This window comes from Micromys minutus (genome assembly GCF_963924665.1).
Source record: "Micromys minutus genome assembly, chromosome: 30".
In the NCBI taxonomy this organism is placed as follows: Eukaryota; Metazoa; Chordata; class Mammalia; order Rodentia; family Muridae; genus Micromys; species Micromys minutus.
In genome coordinates, this window is record NC_137965.1 from 20435796 (window position 1) to 20456511 (window position 20716).

Sequence of the window (20716 nt, forward strand, 5' to 3'; positions counted from 1 at the left end):
AGTTAGAATTAGGGTTTCCTGCACTCCAGGCTGGCCTTAAACCTACTATGTAGGGAAGGAAAACTTTGAGCTCCTGACCCACTCACCTTTACCTTCTGAGTATTGGGCCTGTACCACCATGCCTGTTCTTATACAACACTGGGAAAGGAGCCTAAGGCCTCAGGGCTGCTAGGGAAGTTCTCATACAGCCTCAGCTCAGTTCCCCACCCCCCTTTATCCAATGTTACCTATGTGTTCTTTCAAGACTCTCTGCCTTTTGAGTTTTACATAAACAGATCCAAAGGCGTTATTGTGAAGTAAGTTCTTAGGGCCCAGCAAAGAAATCTTTCTAGAACGTTCTAGAAACAGCACCTCTTGTACTGATTGCTCTATGGTTATGAAATGAGTAAAGCTCCACTTTAGAAGCTCTCAGAGAACTTTTCTTTTTTTTTTTTTGTTTTTTATTTTGACTTCCTTCAGTTTTAATCAAGTCATTAAAATAATAATAATAATAATAATAAATCAAACAAGAACCAAATCTTTAGTTTGATCCTGAAGTCTTATGCTTGACACTGAAGGTTAGGATCTGAAGTCATAGGCAGGAAAATACAAGAGGTTCAGGTGACGCTCCAGTGGCCTTTACGTTAAATTAAAAAGTCATTTTCTCAGATGTTTTGAAAAACCATAATGAACCATATTACTTTTTACTTACCTAAAATTACATGTAACAATGTGAATATCTATGTATGCACAAACATACATAGTTTAAGTGAAGCTAAGCTGCTTGGGTTGCTAGTGCTCTCTATAAGCCATAGAGAATCCAATCAAAACCCCAGTACCAAGCATGAGAAAACCCTGAGTTGTCCAGGGAGTCCAAGAGACTACTAAAGTGATATGCCATATTGGTATTGGCCTTGGATACTTCACAGAGGTTGAAGGTAAATCCCTATGGCTGAATACACCACATACCTCAGATACAGGACTGAGAGACTCAAACAAGATCTGACCTGAGAGCTCCTACCTGAAGGTGTTAGGCAAGCTGTTGATCTAGGGAAGCAACCAACAGTTCTTACGCAGCTAGAACACCTATGACCACAACAATGACTAGCATGTACAATTCTGGCACTGTATCTTGGCAGTAGCCAACAGTTGTTCAATTGGACTTAAGACCTGATTGGCAGGAGTAAAATCATGCCTAGTACAAGTAACCTAATTGCTCAGGGCTAGTGAGGTCATGGATCATAGAGGGGAACTTGCTATTCTTGCTTCACTAAGCCAGCATATTCCTGACTGCATTCTAAATACTTGCCCTGTTACCCACAGATACATGCAGCTCCCAACTCTAACCAAAGACGCTTCTCTTTGGTGACAAAAATCAACAGAGAAAGTCACCATGCTCAAAATACAAAGGACAAGTATCATGGGGTACCTGTTCCAAATATGTTGCAGTAAATATTAAAAGGTAATCTTCTGCTATCAGGCCTGCTCAGTCTCTGTGGGAGCTGCTCCAGTGTGGAGCTCTGTGCCAGGGCTCTATCTCTACCAAGTGGTCCCCACACCATTCTCTCTCAGATCTCTTTTAATCTGGAACTTTGGCTACCAGTTCCCTCAAGGAGCTGCAGGCTACCATGCTGAAACCGCTCACCATGACTACTCCTCTACCATCTGAGAATTTAGTTCACATTCTCCACAGCCCGGTAAAAACATGACTCACATCCATTAACTTATCAATCAGGTTTATATGTTAAATTTTCAATCCACATACCCTCGACACAATAAGCTTACAACCAGCAGACAAAGATATAAACTGCCCATCCAGAAAAGATAAATTAGACCCTTAGAAACCCTTAGAAATAATTATAACAACCTCATCAAGCTAAAGATGTGCCAAGAGAAACATACACATCTGCTTCCATGTTGCCTTCGAAATCTCTGCCTACCACTTCCTCTTCCACTACTCCAGCTTTTTTCCCCGCCTACCTTTTCACTGTCCAATAATATATCACCTTAACATAAACCTACACCAATACACCTACAACAAACCCTATGCTGAAGCCTCAGGGAACACTGTTAAAGAAGAGACAAGAAAAACTGTTAAGAGACAGAAGACAATGGGGCTTACTGTGAGACTCTGTCTCCTAGATATAACAGAAAGGCTTCATACCCATGGTATTTCAACAATATGGTTGTCTAAACAAGACCTGAACAAGGAGACTCCATATAGACATGCTAACATGGAAGAGGAAATTTCATATGCCCCCATCCCTAGACAAAGAACCTACTGGTAACTACAGGATGCAAAGAACAGATATCATCTCCCATGATGAGCCCTCCAGTGCCAAGTGGTACCTATAAGCAACATGGAATGCATTCAGTGGAGGGGAAAGCAAATGGAGGGAAATAGTGTAATTATCTTTAAAATAAAAACAAAAAGTCATTTTCTTATTAACTTGTACATACTTTGATTCATTAAAATATACTGATAAAGCCAGGCACAGTGCCTGTAATCTTAGTCCTTGGGAGGCTGAGCCAGGAAAATTGCTGTGAGGCCGAGGTGAACCACAGCTGTATATAGAGACTGTGTCCCAATACAGGTTGAGTGTTTTTTTGTGTGCAGAGCACCTTTAAGTGCTAGGCATAGATCATGAAGCATGAGACACTCAGGTCTCTGATTTGAGACCAGAGCGTGAGGCAGCAGGACTCCCATTCACTGTTGGACTGGAGGCAGACTCGGTACACCAACCCCCATTCCTCATGTTCCTTCTGTGGGACACAGGGACCATGTCACCAGTCACACGCCTATAACTTCGGCTCCAGTGTGTCACAGCATGAGTTTCTTCCAGAGGTATCCATCCACTGCCCCTCTGAATAGTCTTTTCCATTCTTCTAGAGTGTACCTCACAGGAATGGATCAAGTTCATTGCATTAGGGGAAAGTAGCCTCACAGCCCCAAGTAGTGAACCTAAGTTTTCATCCTTGCTCAGCAAACTCCCAGTTTTCTCTAGTGTGTTTCCTCAAGCCTGGTGAATTCTTGCAGATCTTATTGGTGTGAATTTGTGAGACTTCCTCTTACATAACAGTCCTTCAGATACTCTCTAAAACGAAGGTGGCATAACAACCCCCGAGCAGCTCTATCTTACCATCCCTGTGAATGATGTCCTATAGGATACGATACCCTGTCTTAGTCAGGGTTTCTATTCCTGCACAAACATCAAGACCAAGAAGCAAGTTGGGGAGGAAAGGGTTTGTTCAGCTTACACTTCCACACTGCTGTTCATCACCAGAGGGAGTCAGGACTGGAACTCAAGCAGGTCAGGAAGCAGGAGCTGATGCAGAGGCCATGGAGGGATGTCACTTACTGGCTTACTTTCCCTGGATTGCTCAGCCTGCTTTCTTACAGAACCCAGATCTACCAGCCCAGGGATGGCACCACCCACAATGGGCTGGTCCCTCCCCCCTTGATCACAGTTGAGAAAATGCCTTACAGTTGGATCTCATGCCTTACAGCATTTCCCCAACTGAGGCTCCTTTCTCTGTGATTAACTCCAGCTGTGTCAAGTTAACACAAAACCAGCCAGTACACCCTACAATGGAAATGTTAGGATCTATTGTTCGAATACCGAGTGTCTTTGGTAAATTAAACTGTACTTCAAAGTTACCAACTTGGGTAGAGTCTCACATGATTCCCACTGTGAGGGGAGGATTCCAACCTCAGATAAGAATTAGGGTGTGAAGTGGTTGCCAAAACCCACTCAAGCTTTAATGATTCCTCAGTCACCAATGCTCTACTGGATGAGTCAGCAGCGCGAAATCAAGGCCAGCCTGGGCAACTTAGTAGGACCTTGTCTCAAAAATGAAACCCGACAAAGTAAAAGATGCTGAGGATACAGTTAATTGAGAGGGGTGCTTACCTAGAATATGCAAAGTCTGAAGTTCAGTCCTGAATCTCTAGGCTCCACCCAATGGTTACCTAGCAACAGCCAGGTAGGCATGCCTTGCAATAAAAGGGGCAGTTTGGCCTTTCCCACTCTCTGACTCTCCGCCCCCTTTCTCTCTCTGACTCCTCCCTCCTCTCTCTGTCCCATTTCTCTTTCTCTGCCTCTACTCCCTTCTCAACTCCCCTTCCCGTGACCCCAAATAAACTCTATTCTATACAACACCCATATGGCTGGTACCTAGGGTATGCATTTGACCATAATATTTCTTCGATAAAATACATTAGTTTACATGACCTTTCACTTTCGTGATTTGAGGGAAGCGTTAAAGAAACCGTAGGGGCTGAAGACTGGCTCTGTGGTAGAGTGCTTGCTCAGCATGCATCGGGCTGTGGGTTTGAACCCCAGCGCTTGCTCGCAGGGTGTGGGTGGGGGTGGGGGTGGGAGGAAGCAGAAGGAAGCAGCTTAGCCATCTTCAAGGGAGATGCAGGAATCATGGCTGAGGGCGCTTTTACAGGACATTCTGTCCCAGGGACAAGAAAACTGACACAGGGACTTGGTGTGTAAAGGACGCAATAGGCTCATGTTCAGAGCTAAGGTAAGTGGAGGCATCTGGAGGGCAGACGCCAAGCCCGTTTCCAGCTACCTGAAGCGCATAGATCTGTGTAAGATTGGGAGGGGGCGGGGCAGACAGAACGTGGCTTTTGGTGGTGTTTGCTCTTGGGCTTACCAGCCAAGTGTAAAGTGTCAACTTTGTATTAGTTACAAATACAAAAGGGGGAACTCGGGTCAGTCTCCCTATTAGCAGTCCGAAGAAGCCCGGGAAGGAGAAAAATCCCTTGCTAATTTCAGCGGCTGGAGGTTTTATGTCAACACTCAAGCTGGAGTAGAAGGCACAGGTCGTTAGGCAGAGCTGTGACACCAGGAAATTAAATGCTGGGGGTGCCCGCCAAGTATGTAAAGTGAGAGGTGCTCCTAAATAATAGAAAAGGTAATGCAGTTGGCTTTGTGAGGATAACTAGGGGTGAAAGGCCTGGGCGTGACACTGGACACCAAGGCCACCGTTTTTTGGGGAGGAGAAAAAACGGGTTGATGTATAGAATCTTTTCAGATGGGACAGCATGATATATATATATCGGTCACTTCCTAATTTGCAGAGGATCATAGTAATAGTTAGAGATGTCTGGGTGTGGTAGGAAACGGACATTTTCTCTGGGGAAAGCAGACCCTCAGCCTTTGTTCTCCTCTAAAGAATCTGTACTTCCATTGGGAGTGAATTTAACCACGTAGAATAACGCAGTCCCGGGTCCAGGGTGTGGATATCGCCCAGTAAAGCACTGCTTGGGAGGGAGGGGGTACTGACTTGTAGGTTTTACCTGCTAGCAGGGCAGCTCTTAGGAACCACCAGAATCACCCAGGGCTTGGTCTGAAGACTGTTGTACACAAGCTCATCGTCCCCTGGGATCCACCGAGGCCCCTTTGAATGCCCACGCACTGTCCCCAGACTTGTGATGAGGAAAGATCAATAGATGCAATGAAGAGTTTTTAACGTAGTGGGAGTAAAACCTGTGTCCTGGACATTCTAGAACCGCCATAGATTTCAAAACATATTGACCAGAAATATCGTTTTTTAGATTTATTTTATTTTACAGGTATGGGAGTCTTACCTGCCTGTGTGACTGTGTGCCACGCGTAGGGAGAGAGAGAGAGAGAGAGAGAGAAAGAGAGAGAGACAGAGACAGAGAGACAGAGAGAGACAGAGAGAGACAGAGAGACAGAGAGAGAGAGAACACAGAAGAAGAAGGCGTCACATTCCCCAGAGTTACAAATGCTTGTGAGTCTAGTCAAATCTGGGCAATTTGAAGAGAAACCAAGGCTCTTAGTTGCTGAGCGACCTCTCCAGCCCTAAAACATATTTTCCTATCCTTTTTTATGACTGCCTTAGTTAGGATTTTACTGCTGTGAACAGACACTGTGCCAAGGCAACTCTTATGAGGACAATATTAAACTGGGGCTGGCTTACAGGTTCAGAGGTTCAGTCCATTATCATCAAGGCAGGAACATGGCAGCATCCAGGCAGGCATGGTGCAGGAGGAGCTGAGAGTTCTCCATCTTCATCTGAAAGCTGCTAGCAGAATACTGGCTTCCAGACAGCTTGGATGAGGGTCTTAAAGCCCATGCCCACAATGACACACCTACTCCAACAAAGCCACACCTACTCCAATTAGGGCCACACCCTCTAATAGTGTCACTCCCTGAGCAGAGCATATACAGACCATTACAATGACATACTATAGATCTAACAGCTACCAGGACACTATTAGTTCCTCAGTTTAGAAACTTCTAGAAGACGCAACACCTACTCCGTAACTGGCCCTATGTGTGGAAGTTGGGCTGGGCAAAATTTTCGTCAGCCATTGTCTTCAGCATACTTACAGTCTAACTTGGGAGGCAGAGCGCCTTCTTGGGGGATGGACAATGGTATGGGTCAGAGCAGAGTGACTTCTTTGATCATTCAAACATAAGGGTAGAATAAGCTTGGTAGAGGATACTTATAATCTTTGCCAGCCATGTCTCTGGTTACCAAAATTTCCAATTTGTTCCCTTTCTAGTAAGGCATGTTTAGTTATTACCCAAGAGAGGGGATTAAAAGGAGAAAGTTAGCTTCAGCTCAAGTCTGCAGTCCGGAGTCAGCCAGATGCTCTGCTTTCAGTCTGAGGCTGAATGTCTTGATGAGTTGGAAGAAGTTATTTATTTTATGGTGAACAGTAAGAAAGGAGAGAGGGGAGAGAGGATGAGAGAGAGAGGAGAGAGAGAACACAAACTGGCAAACTGAGCCTCAGGGCTCAGTTCCTTTCAAGTGGATCTTGTTGCCTAAAGGTTCCATCATTCCCAAAATAGCCCTGCCATCGGGGATGAGTGGTCTGCAGGAGCCTGTGTGGGGACATTTCACATTCAAACCATAACACGTGGTCTTGGAGCCAGTGCCGTAGCTCTGAACCACTTCTTGTCTGTACCGCAGGAACATCAAGTGATGTTTAAGGTTGTCATAAGCGTTAAATGGAAGCCTGTTCGGGGATGAGGGTAGTGTGGTGATGTCTGCTTCATCCTCCGCTTCATCCTCCCACTGGCTCTGCCAGGCAGCATCAGCACCTGCCTGCTATGTCCTCATCTTCCCGTCTCCACTCTCCCTTTGGGTTCTCACCACTACTCTCTGCTGCGGCCCTGCCCCTCATCCAGGGAGCTGAAGCAAGCCCTGGACACAACGTCCCAACTCATTAAAAGTGATTTTACAGCTTTATTGTCTCCTGCCGTTCTTTTCGATTGGTTCACTAATTTGTAAAGGGAAGTGTAGCCACAACGATGCCCAAAGTAAATAATCTCCTTCCTATATGAGCCCGAGCATGTTCCAAACATCCCCAGATCACGCTGTTCCTTCTCACACATGGTTAATGGAAGTCATGGTGTATTTACTGAGTGCTTAATCGGGAAAGTCATGCTGTTCAGACTGGGCTGAATGGATGTTCCCATTCTTCACCTTGAATACCACTGATTAGAGGGAAAAAAAAACCCAATATTGTTTGTTTCTTTTGAATGTGTATATTATTAGGGCGTGCCATTAGAAAACAGCTTTATAAGAAAGTGTTTAAATGAAAAAAAAACAAGAAAGTTTCTATGAATGTGGATAAAATGCATAGAAATAAACATATATAACTGACTATCCTGTATATATTTTGACTAGAAATCTACATCAAGTTGGCTTGCTACTGGTGCTCCTTACCTGGGCACTGTCTGAGTGTTTACTGTCTATCTCTGCTGTCCTATAGACATGAAGGGAAACCCAGGTTCCCTATTCCAGGCTTTTACTTTCCTGTCTCAGGTACAGAGGAAGGCAAGAGTACTGTAGTCAAGTTTGTCCAGTTGCCTAACCCTGCGCTGCCTGGCGTGCATGTCATGGGTGAGCTCAGAGCCTGGTGTGCGTGGTTTAGGTTTTATCAGCTTCTTTTTTAATCGAGTTTGTTCTATACGGGGATCCACAAAGGCAGTGACTCAAGGCCAAAGCACACATTGTCCTTATTTCTTAAGGTCATTCCCTAAGCTCCCAGAGTTCTAGGGGGAGCTTTTACAATGGCCACCTACCCACTCCCAACACACATACACTCCACTCCCCTCTTCCTTATCTGTATCCTCAGAGTCTTCCCATAATCCTCCAGAGGAGAGCGTGCTACACAACCATCTTTGGTTCTGTTCTTTATCTGACATGTGCCCCAGTGCCCGCCCTCACTGGCAGTAGGATGTGCTGGCATTCTGGAGTTCAGGGTGTCTCCCCTCATTCAGGCCCCTTGGCACACTCTTCCTAGTTCTCGCTCAATCTACCCTTGGCACATGTCCCTGGATCCTTCCTCATACTGACACTGACCCAGCACAGCTTCTGCCAGAACAGTCACCGGCTGTTTTGCATTGATGTATTGCCTTGTCTGCTGGACGAGAGAACCCTGCCTTTGCTCTCACAGTTCTGGCATGTGCCCTATACGGTGATCAATATTTAGTTTTCCTATAGATAGCATAAATTAGAAGATCTGGAGGTAGCATTTCCCCTTTGTATGACTTCATATCTGAATCTGTTAAGCTTTGGAGTTACTATCTAATTTAATTTCCCCTGGCAAGCAGTAGAACTTGGTGCCATATGCTTGCTAAGCAAAGGCTCCACCATGAAGTCCCATACCCAACCCATTCTAGTTGCTGGAATCTGAGCGGCCCGACTTTGGCCAGTGGGCTACCGGCTACTGAAGCTACCACCTAACACAGCTAGGAAGATACGCCTTGTGTATCATCTGCGGCTGATTTGTTTTGCAAAGCCAGTCCTCAGGGGACCTGGGGAGATGGCTCAGTCGGCGAATTTTTCATCTTATAAACATTAGGACTTGAGAGCCATCTGCAGAACACATATATGAAAAGTAGAACCTCATAGGAAGCTCTTGTTGTCCTAGCACTGGGACTGCAGACACAGGTCTATGACCAGCCAACTTAGGAGGTTTCAAGCAAATGAGAGAGCCTTGTTTCAAAGAAGGTAGTCAGTCCCTGGGATAAGAAGGAGGTTGCCCTCTTCTATGCACAGACATGCACACATATGGACATGCATGCGTGTATATGCACACACACATACACACATGCACACACTCACCCCAGTCAGAGCACAGTAGTTTAATAGTGCTTTGTGGCCTTACAAAGCCCAATCATTTGTTTTGTGGCACTTTACAGAACAATGTACTGATCTGGCTCCAAGCATTCATTATTCACCAGAACACTAGGATTTTTGACTTGTCAATACTCTTTCCGGAGATTCTCCACTCTAGCATGGTCCCCTGTATGGTCATGGTCAGTTCCCTGAGCATTATTTCCATAAGAACCTCCCTCATTGGTGTAAGGGTCATGGTTAGGTACAGGTAGGCCATTCACACACTCTGTGGTGACTGAGCCCAGTGAATAGGTGGGGGACTCCCTCTTACCATGGAACCTTCCTGAACCTAGGAACGGTGCCCATACTTCAGCTCTTGTTGACATAATGCTTGAGCCACATCAGCTAGGGGACTCATGGTGACAGAAGCTGTGGGTTGCAGGATATGGGGAAGGGACAAACATGCCACCTACGCTGAGTGGGAAGAAGGACAACGAGAGTTTTTCTAAGGGTATGTACGTGGGGGCTGTGGCTTTACTCGCATAGGGTGGCAAGGTGTCACGTGACTGTGCACAGTCACAAGGTGGGTAGTGTGTGTGTGTGTGTGTGTGTGTGTGTGTGTGTGTGTGTGTGAGAGAGAGAGAGAGAGAGAGAGAGAGAGAGAGAGAGAGAGAGAGAGAGAGAGAGAGTTCCTAGCTGTCCTCTAGACACCTATTTAACCCACAAGCACAACAACCCTGCCTGGTCCTCACAGCCCTAGAAAAATAGGGCAAGCAAGTGTGGGGCTTGTTTAGAGATGAAGGGGATAGGGAGAATTGTGACGAGAGTTGGGGTGGCTACTAAGGAGAAGACAGTGCTTAGTGAGGGCCTCCAGGAGGGCAGGGGGCAGGCCAGCAAATGGGGACAGAGAATGTGACAAACCTGGGGCAGGCAAGCTGGAGCAGAGGAGAACAGGATGGAAATCAATCCTTGGAAACCTGTGTGATATCAGAACAGCTTACTGCTCGTGCGAGAGATGGCCCTGGAGACTAAGCTGGGTGCTAATGGAGAGGAGCATATTGGGATTCGGGGATTCCCTAATACCACATGGCAGGTTCCTGGGGAGAATCTGGGGCTTACCAGGGCTGCTGTGGATGTTTTCTGAATGTGTAAGCCCCTGCAGGATGCATCTGTATTGGAGCCATGGGCCTTTTGATAAGCCAGGCTGTAAGGGAATGAGGGGGCATCATTGGGGCAGGTTGCAAGCTTGTCAAGGGACTTCATTAGTCCAACGGTACTGCCCAGCCAGAGGCTGAAAGCATCTAGCTGGAGCTTGGATGCTCACAGGGTGTCTTTGCTTTGTTCTAAATAATCCTAAAAAAAAAAAAAAAAAAAAAAAAATCAGGAAGGCTGGTGGTATTGTGTTTATAAAAAGATAAGAAGAGGAGGAATATGTTTGGTGAATGTGTGGTAAGGTATGGGGGGCCTGTGCCTCCACGGGCCCATGCTGAGGCATCCCTTCCCCCTGAGGGACCAGCCACATAGTATAGTATATAGGGCATGGGAAGGGGAGTTGAGGGAGTAGTAGAAGAGGCAGAGAAAGAGTAGAGGAGTAGAGACTGGCCATGAGCATGTGGAGAGGTAGGAAGGCGATGGGGAGATGGGGGGAGGGGCAATGTAGTCATGTCCCGCGCCACTGTGAATGGACGCGGTACACAGGATCCTTCTGCAGCAAAACTTTAATGGAGGAAGACACGAAGGGCGGAAAAGCACCCAGTTTTATACCCTTGAGGGAGGCGGGGGAAGTGTGTCTCTACCTGATTGGCTGCTCACTGGTGGTCTGATGATTACACCCCGAGATGGGCGGTGACTTTGGCTCGCCTTGCTCTTCACGCATGCGCTTTTAGGTTGTTTGTCAGTTTTTGCTGACTCACGGCCCCGGAAACCGGCACCATCTATGCAGGGCGTTGGCTGCGGCCCTTTACATAGTCAAATACTAAATACTGGCCCCCAAGATCTGGTTGCTCCCAGGGTAGCAAATCCTCATGTACACATACTAAGGTGTATAAACCTTGCTCCCCAATTTAAAGCTATTGGTTAAATAAAGTGGCTATAGTCAATGACTGGGGAGAACAGAGGTAGGTGGGGTTTAGCTTACCAGGATGGGTGCTACCTGTAGGGACCATGAAGAGAGAGAGCGAGAGAAGGAAGAAGAAGGGGAAAGAGGAGGGAGAAGGAGAAAAAAGACAGAACAGAAAGTCTCTATTAGATGTGATGGACCAGAAACCCATGGCCAAGTAAAAAGAGCCCTCCCGACCTCCAGACTGATGGAGCAGAAATACCCTGGGTGAGACTCCAACTGCAAGTACTTCGGAGCACAGTTGGGGAATTTACAGTCCAGCATGTTAAAAAAATAGATCAGGGGTAATTTGTCCAGCAATTGTGTTAAAGCTGATTTTGAAAAAATCCATCGGACTCTCCCTCGATTATTAGGGGACTGGCCAGGCCATATTAATAACTAATAGAGTTATTAAATAACATTTTAAAATACCACTCCAAGACCTCGTGAATCTTTTTTATCATGTTTGGGTTGCTTATCCACAGTAGCAATCCAAGTCCTGGCTTTTGTAAATGCCTTTCCTGTTAGGTTACATTGTAAACATGTTTGGTCTTTTGTTTCCTCTTGGTGTGTGGTGCTGGGAAGGGACCTCAGGTTTTGTGCATGCTAGGCAGGTGCTGATATACTGAGCTCTAGCTCCAGCCCTACTGTAAACCAATTTCCTTGTTACACACCAGTTTCTAGATCCACACTGTGTTAAGTTTAGATGGTTACATTGGATCTAGATATTTAAAAAGAAACATGGGTTGATCGCCACATGTGACATAGGGCATGATGAAGCCTGGGGACATTCTCATCAAATAAATCACTTGCATCTTTAAAATTAATTTTGTGCATGCGTGGAGGTCAGGGCACAACTTTTGGAAGTCAGGTCTCTCTTTTCACCATGTGGGTTCTTGGGATTGAATTCAGGTCATCAGGTTTGGTGGCAAACACCTTTAACCACTAAACCCTCTCATTGGCCTGACACTTTATTTGTTATTAAGTAAAACTAAGATGAAAAATAATTATTCTTTCTTTATGCTTCTATAGTGAACACAAATAACACAATAACTATTTTTATAATAAAAGAACAACTTAGGTATAAACTTTACTTGGAAATACTGAGTTAACTTGATGCTGAAAAGCATCTCTTCAAAAGTGTCATCTGAGTCATTCTTGAGTTTGAAATCCAGACCGAGAATTGTGGAGACCCAACCCATCCGCTGGGAGCAGACATCGGTGCCGCCTAGGTGCAGGCTTTGTGAAGGAGAGGTGACCCATGTCCTTAGATCTGCGTAGGATGTAGTTCAAAGCCAGAGAAACCTTTGCCAACTATCTCAGGGACCCTCAGGCATAAAGTCACAGAAATAAAAAAGCAACTTTCCAGCCTGAGCCAGCCTTGCTGTTGTAATGGGAATAGCTGTATCTGGCCAGAACCCTATAGTCAACAGCATCTGGCAGGCTCCACAAGCCAGACTTGCGCTACAGTGGGGCTTTTGACATTGAGTTGTTCAGAATTCAAAGATGAAATCCCATAGTTATGGTGGTTGGAATCTGACAGCTATAGAACTGGGTGCCCTGTGATGTGCACACAGCTCTGACGTGCACACAGAGTTCGTGCATGTACATGACTTCTTTGCAAACTCTGCTCTGTGGAGACCCTGGATGGCTGGTGGGTTTCACCATTTTATTTTCTCAGAATGCAGGACTTTTTTTTTTTTCTTTTCAGGATTCTGGATCCAGTGGGGTCCTCAGCATGCTGCTGGCCTGGCAGATACCCAGAGACGGTTTCTTGTTGTTCCAGAAAGACACACTGAGAGGAATCAGGCACAACCGTGTGATGTTCCTCAGAAGACACAGGGTCCACACTCCTAGCTCTGAGGTTCATCTCTATGTCAAATTGATCAGATTTGTAATCTCAGTGGAGGCATGCCTTAGGGTGTGTCTGTGAGGGTGTTTCCAAAATGTGTAACTAAGAAAAAGAGACCTACCCGGAATGTGTGCAAGACCTTCTTATGAACTGGAGTTCCAGACTAGAAGTAAAGGGGAAGGGGGGAGGGGAAGCCTACCGAATGTCAACACTCCCGGCTGTCTGCTACTGGTCTGCTCAGATGTGAGGCCTTGCCGTGTTGGTTACTTTTCTTACTGTTGTAACAAAATACCTTAAAAAAAGAAACTTAAAGAAGGGGGTTGTGGGAACTTGTTCTGGCTCAAGGTCTGAGTATGCATTCCTCCTGGTGGGAAAGGCTTGGCATGGGAAACCTAAGGCAGCTGGTCTCCTTGTATCTCCAGTCAGGAGGCAGCGAGATACAAACATTGATGTGTTCCACTCACTTTCTCCAGTCATGGAGTGTTCCACCCACAGTTAGGTGTGCCTTCTCACTTAACCGGATCTAGAATCTTCTCTACAGGGATGAGCCTAGGTGGTTCTAAGTCCAGTGTAGTTGATGGTCATCATTTACCCTTCACTGTTTGAACAGTGAGCCAAAATGAACGCTTCCTCCCTTAAGTTGCTCTTGCCAACAACAACCAGGAGCATGCCCAATAGACACACAGCAGCATGAGGTCATCACAACACAATCTTCATGTTTTAGTTTCAATGTGTGTGATGTGTAAATGCACGTTCACAGGGAGGCCAGGGGTCCATGCTAAGTTTTCTATTGTCCTCTAAGGTCTGTTTGTCTTTCTCTCTTTTTTGTTGTTTTGTTTCTGAGGCAAGGTCTCTCACTGAACCTGGAGCTCATAAAGTCACGGAGGCTGGAAAGTGAGCCCCAGGGATCCCCCATCTCTATCTCACAGTGCTAGGATTATAGGTGTGTGTTGAGATATCTGCCTTTTTACTTGGACTCTGGAAGACTGAACTCTTATCCTCCTACTCTTATTGCGACCATATTACTGGATGTGTGTGTGTGTGTGTGTGTGTGTGTGTCCACGCACGAGCACACTCGTGAATCCACTTGCCTGAGTACATATATATGCATATATGTGCCTGAAGGAGCCCATGGAAATCAGAAGAGGGCATCAGATTCCTTGGAACGGGAGTTATAGGCAGTTGTGAGCTACCCTCTGGATGCTTGGGAGCTGATCTCAGGTCCTCAGCAAAAGCAGTAAGTGCTCTTAACCTCCCAATCATCTCTCCAGACTCTGTAGCCCCAGTTTCTCTTATAAACACTTATCTGGGCAAGTCTGTGAGCAAGGCAAGAAAGTAACCGTTAAGTTTCAAAATAATTTTTTTTTTTTTTGACATTTTGATAGTTAGGAGAATAGAATCCCCAAGGTTAATCATGGAAAGAAAAGGGGCCATTTTTCTCCAATGGGTGATGCTTCCAAGCATGTGACTAAGTTCTAATTTAGGTGGCCTAGAAATGCTCCTTCTATAAACACATATGAGAGGTCACAGAGAAATGTGGCCCATCTTCCCTCCCTCATCTCCAAAATGTATCAGAAATGCAACCCCGAGGATAGGCTCAAACACTCTTTTGATTCTTTTATTGACAGTCTGGGTCCCACCCCAGATACAGAGTTCAGGTATTTCTTAATACATTTCACAGAAAGAGAAAGATTGCTTTGCAGAGGTTTGATTTCCACTCGTTTGACATCCACTTTCTATCCCACTGTTCATGCTCACATGCTATGGATGCTTTCCTCTGAGTTATTTTAAGAATCACTATTGTATTCTGGAGAAAACATATGCAACCCGTAGATAGGAAAAGGAACCACACTGGAGAGCCACAGAACTTCAGGGAGTCGCTCTACCCAACACAGAACAGCTAACGTTGCCCTGGCTTCCCAGTGCCACTATGTCACATGGGTGTGGAAGGAGGCAGAGGCAAGTACAACCGTGCAAAGGAATAGTGACGGGTGACATCGGATTCCTGAGTCCTGCATGACAGGTGGGTTTTGGTTTTTGTTGTTGTTCATTTTGGGTTCATGTATGACACTCATTCAGAACCTGGCTGGGTGGAGTCTTGGGCCACTAGGTGGACAGTGTGGACTTAGGCCAGCTGGCCTTTCCTCACACCACGAGATACCAATACCATCATTTCTGTATGTTTTTTTTTTTTTTTTTTTTTTTAGCTCCAGGACTCAGGTCTGGTAGCGCTCCAATTCCCCCAAAATGCAAAAGCAAAACAAATGAAAAAAAAAAAAAAAAAAAAAAAAAAAAACAGAAAAAAGAAAGAAAGAAAACCTCAAAAGATTAACGTTCAAGTGTGATGTATATTGATCTGAAGGCTATCCCAGTGTATATTTATTGTCTTTCGCAATGGGCCCTGTGTACGGTCCTACTGTGTGCATGGGACTCCAGCAGAGGAGGGAGCAGATATGCAGAGGTGTCCCCATTTCTGGTGGAGGGGCCAGGCATGTCTCATTTAGATGGTCTAGAAATGCCCCTTCTATAAACATTCTGTTTCTTGACCTTGTTGTTTACCACACTGGAACAGCCTTATGGGATTGTCTCTAAAAACATCCCCTTCATAGGCACCTTTTCTGTTAAATTCACAGTGAAGCCAGATGTATGCGTTAAACTTCCAGGCTGCAACAGGGATACTCCAAACCAAATTACATTACAGAGTTTGTAATATTTTCAGGGAAAAAAAGATAATTCTTTCTAAAGTTACAGACAATTAAACAAACGGAAGTGGGTTCGGCTTCCGTGTCTTCTGGGTAACTTCCACAGTCTGCGTTCCAATTAGCTTTCCTAGGTTCTCACTCGGTTGATAAGCTGATTAGTACCCAGTGGGGTTGTAATCTCATCAGCACCATTTACAAGATAGGATTTGGGGGATAAACAAATATATTTGGTTACTGCCAAGGACCCTCTGGGAACAGATGATCGCTACATAAGAACAGCGCTCCTCAGACCTCGAGTGTGCTTCGGAGAGTCCACAGATGGATTACTCAGCCCTGGAAAGCACTTCCCACATCTATGGCTTCTACGTGGATTTAGTAAAGTGGAAGGCAGGAGGTTAAGCCTGAAAAACTCCTGGCTATGTGACAATCCAACTCAAATTCTTGTTGGGATGAGAATCCAAAACAAGGGTGCAGTCTCATCTCAACTCTGATATTTGCATGAGCCGGAGGCTCAAAGAACCTCCCGATGGGGCCAGCAGGTGCTTCGGTTTTCTGTGGACAACCTGCTGGAAAGGACCTAGGGGATGCTTTTGTAATGTGCAGCCCATGTGTGTGTGTGTGTGTGTGTGTGTGTGTGTGTGTGTGTGTGTGTTGTACGTGCTTATATGCATCAAGAAGAACTGGCTAACGAAGGTAGGAGTCTATGAGTTTGCTGTATTTCCCATGAGGCCATGCAGCCGTTGCCAAATGACACCTGTCTCTACACGTCAAACCAGTGATCACCCATGCAGGCTCGGTTCCACTCGCAGCCGCAGTTCCAACACCACTCCAGCTTGCACTGGGGCTGTGGACACTTCATATGCATACATCCTCCTGTGGGGACAAAGGACACAGACGCTGTGGGTTCATAACAAACGTGGAGCAAGCCCTTGTTCCCCATGCCAACGCGCCATTTCAGAAACCACTCTTGGAGTGAATGACCCTGAGCAATGAGAGCTGAGAGGAACAATCAGCACAGGAGAAAGGGAGGCAGCTCCTGAGTCAGGGCCCTGGAGAAATGGAACAAATCCCATTCGCACATATGAGTCTCTCCTCTTTCCCTCATGCATTTAGACACTAATGGCTCATGATTTATAGACTCCCGATTCTTCATTAAAGAAAATAATAAACAACTTGGGATCTGCCCGGGAAGCCTGTGCGTGGACCAAACCCACAGGCCCTTTGCCACCTGGTACAGCAGAGATCCAGGGACACAGGGCTGGTGAGATTGAGCTGTGAGTAACCGAAGTGCAGAGAGGACTAGGCGGAGCTCTCGGAAAAAAATGAGCCCCTGCAGCCCACAGTAAGTGCCAGTGCTCGAGGACTAAACGCACAGGCCCACAGTAAGGCACAGCCCTTTGCCAGTGGGAACCGGGGTCTGCCCTGGAAAGGCAGTGCTTGAAGTCAGCTCTACAGGCCCTCTTACGCCTGGACCAGAGGGGAGCCTGGCACATAGGCCCAGGGAGAGCACACCAGGAGCTCTCAGAGAGCAGAAAGCACTGTGCTATTTGGAAAAGGGTCCATTTTGGCCTAGAGAAAGAGCCAGGTCCCTGCCAGTAGTACTCAGGACCTATGCAGAGGGCTGAGCTCCCAGAACAGCCTCACAAGAACTCCCACACCTGAGCCCACAAAGTCAGAGCTGAGTCACTGCTACAAGAACTCACTGCTTGCCCACTAAAAGCCAAACACTCATAAGCAATTTTCTTCCAGAGCCCATGGGCCCTCAGATCCACAGGAGAGACAGGTGCCAGTCACCGACAACAAGACCACATATAATGACAGATAACAAGATGGCAATAAGAAAACAAAAGAACTTAAGCAACGGAAACCAAGACAACCTGGTAACATCAGAACCCAGCTTTCCCACTACAGCAAGCACTGGAGTGCCAAACACTCCAGAGAAAGAAGACTCAGACTTGAAATCATACCTCACAATGATGATGGAGATCTTTGAGAAGCACATGAATAACTCCTTTAAACAAGTACAGGAGGACATCCATAAACAAATAGAAGCTTTTAAAAGGAAACAGAAAAATCACTCAAAGAAATCAAAGAACTACAGGAAAACACAAACAAACAGATGAAGGAATTGAAAATGGAAATAGAAGCAACAAAGAATACACAAAAAGAGACAACCCTGGAGATGGAAAACCTAAAAAAGAAAACAGGAGTCACAGATGCAAGCATCACCAACAGACTACAAGAGATGGAAGAGAGAATCTCAGGGGCCAAAGACAACATAGAAAACATAGACAAAACAGTCAGAGAAGATGCAAAAACCAAAAGCTCCTAACCTAAAACTTACAGGAGATCCAAGACACAATGAGAAGACCAAACCTAAGGATAATAGGAATATCCTTAAGAGGAGGAGGAATATCAACTAAAAGGCACAGTAAATATCTTCAACAAAATCGTGGAAGAAAACTTCCCTACCCTTAAGAAGGAGATGACCATGAGCACAAAAGAAGCCTACAGAACCCCAAATAGATTGGACCAGAAAAGAAACTCTTTCCAACACATAATAAAACAACAAGTGTTCAAAACAAAGAAAGAATACTAAAATCAGTAAGGGAAAAAGGTCATGTAACATATAAAGGCAGACCAATCAGAATTACACCCGACTTCTCAACAGAAACTATGAAAGCTAGAAGATCCTGGACAGACATCATGCAGACACTAAGAGAAAACAAATGTCAGCCCAGGTTACTAAATCCAGCAAAACTCTCAGTCACCATAGATGGAGAGACCAGGACAAAACTAAATTTACACAATATCTGAACACAAACCCAGCCCTACAAAGAATAATTGATGAAAAACCCAATACAGGGAGGGAAACTACATCCTAGAAAAAGCAAGAAAATAACTAAGCAAGAAACTAAATAAATAAAGAAGAAAGACACACAGACATAATTCTACCTATAAAAGCAAAAATAGCAGGAAACAGCAATCACTATTCCTTAATATCTGTTAACATAAATGGACTCAATTCCCCAATAAAGAGACATAGACTATCAGACAAGATATATAAACAGAATCCAGCATTTTGCTACATATAGGAAATTCATCTCAGAGACAAAGACAGATACTATCTTAGAGTAAAAGGCTGGGGAAAAACCTTCCAAGCAAACGGCCTCAAGAAACAAGCTGGAGTGGCCATTCTAATATCAAATAAAGTAGATTTTCAACCAAAAGTTATCAAAAAAGATAAGGAAGGACACTTTTTACTCATTACAGGGAAAATCTATCAAAATGAATTCTCAATCCTTAACGTATATGTTCCAAATACAAGAGCACCCATATTCATAAAAGAAATTCTACTAAAGCTCAAAACATACATTGCACCACACACAATAATAGTGGGAGACTTCAACAACCCATTCTCAGCAATGGACAGATCATGGAAGCAGAAACTGAACAAAGATGCAGTGAAACTAGCAGAGGTTATGAACCAATTAGAATTAACAGAAACCAACAGAACATTTCATCCTAAAACAAAAGAATATACCTTCTTCTCAGTACTTCACAGCACCTTCTCCAAAATTGATCATATAGTCAGTCACAAAACAAGCCTCAATAGATATAAGAAGATTGAAATACTCTCATGCATTCTATCAGATCACCATGGACTAAGGTTGGTCTTTAATAACAACAAAGACAACAAAAAGCCCATATACACATGGAAGCTGAACAATGCTTACTCAATGATAGCATGGTCAAAGAAGAAATAAAGAAAGAAATTAAGGATTTTCTAGAATTTAATGAGAATGAAAGCACAACATAAACAAACCTATGGGATGCAATGAAAGCAGTACTAAGAGGAAAACTCATAGCTCTGAGTGCCTCCAAAAAATTAAAAAAAAATGGACAGAGCATACACTAGCAACTTGACAGCACAGTTGAAAGCTCTAGAACAAATGGAAGCAGATACATCCAAGAGGAGTAGACGGCAAGAAATAATCAAACTCAGAGCAGAAATTGACCAAATAGAAACAAAAAGAACCATTCAAGGAATCAACAAAACCAAGAGCTGGCTCTTTGAGAAAATTAACAAGATTGATAAACCCTTAGCCAGACTAACTAGAGGGCAAACAGAGAGTATCCAAATTAACAAAATCAGAAATGAAAGTGGAGACATAACAACTGAAACTGAGGAAATTCAAGAAATCATCAGATCCTACTACAAAAGCCTATACTCAACAAAGCTGGAAAACCTGGATGAAATGTATGAATTCCTAGACAGATACCAGATACCAAAGTTAAACCAGGACCAGGTAAACCATATAAACAATCCCATAATACCTAAAGAAATAGAAACAGTCATCAAAAGCTTCCCAACCAAAAAAAAGTCCAGAACCAGATGGGTTCAGTGCAGAATTCTATCAGACATTTATTGAAGACCTAATACCAATGCTCTCCAAATTATTCCACAAAATGGAGTCAGATGGAACACTACCTAACTCACTTTGAAGCCACAATAACCCTCATTACTAAACCACACAAAGACCCTACAAGGAAAGAGAACTTCAGACCAATCTTCCTTATGAACATTGATGCAAAAATACTCAATAAAATTCTTGCAAACCGAATCCAAGAACACATCAAAACATTCACATTCACCATCATCAGTAGGCTTCATTCCTGGGATGCAGGGTTGGTTTAATATACAGAAATCTATCAACGTAATCCACCATATAAACAAACTCAAAGAAAAAAAACCACATGGTCATCTCACTAGATGCTGAGAAAGCATTTGACAAAACTCAACACCCCTTCATGTTAAAAGTCTTGGAAAGAGCAGGAATCCAAGGCCCATACCTAAACATAATAAAAGCAATATACAGCAAACCAATACCAACATCTAACTAAATGGTGAGAAACTTGAAGCAATCCCACTAAAATCACGGACTAGACCAGGCTTCCCACTCTCCCCCT

At 44.6% G+C, this 20716-nt stretch overlaps 1 protein-coding gene across 2 annotated transcripts in view; it reads right to left on the minus strand.

Moving 5' to 3' along the window:
- Positions 1-14635: 14635 nt before the first annotated feature.
- The window catches only part of PRKN (parkin RBR E3 ubiquitin protein ligase), a 1122166-nt gene continuing 1116085 nt past the window's right edge, over positions 14636-20716 (minus strand). For both annotated transcript variants that reach the window (XM_080941626.1, XM_080941625.1), the window contains exon 12: positions 14636-16618. In XM_080941626.1, coding sequence (XP_080797752.1) covers positions 16506-16618 — 113 coding nt within the window. In that variant the 3' untranslated portion in view covers positions 14636-16505. The remainder of the gene's footprint in view (positions 16619-20716) is intronic.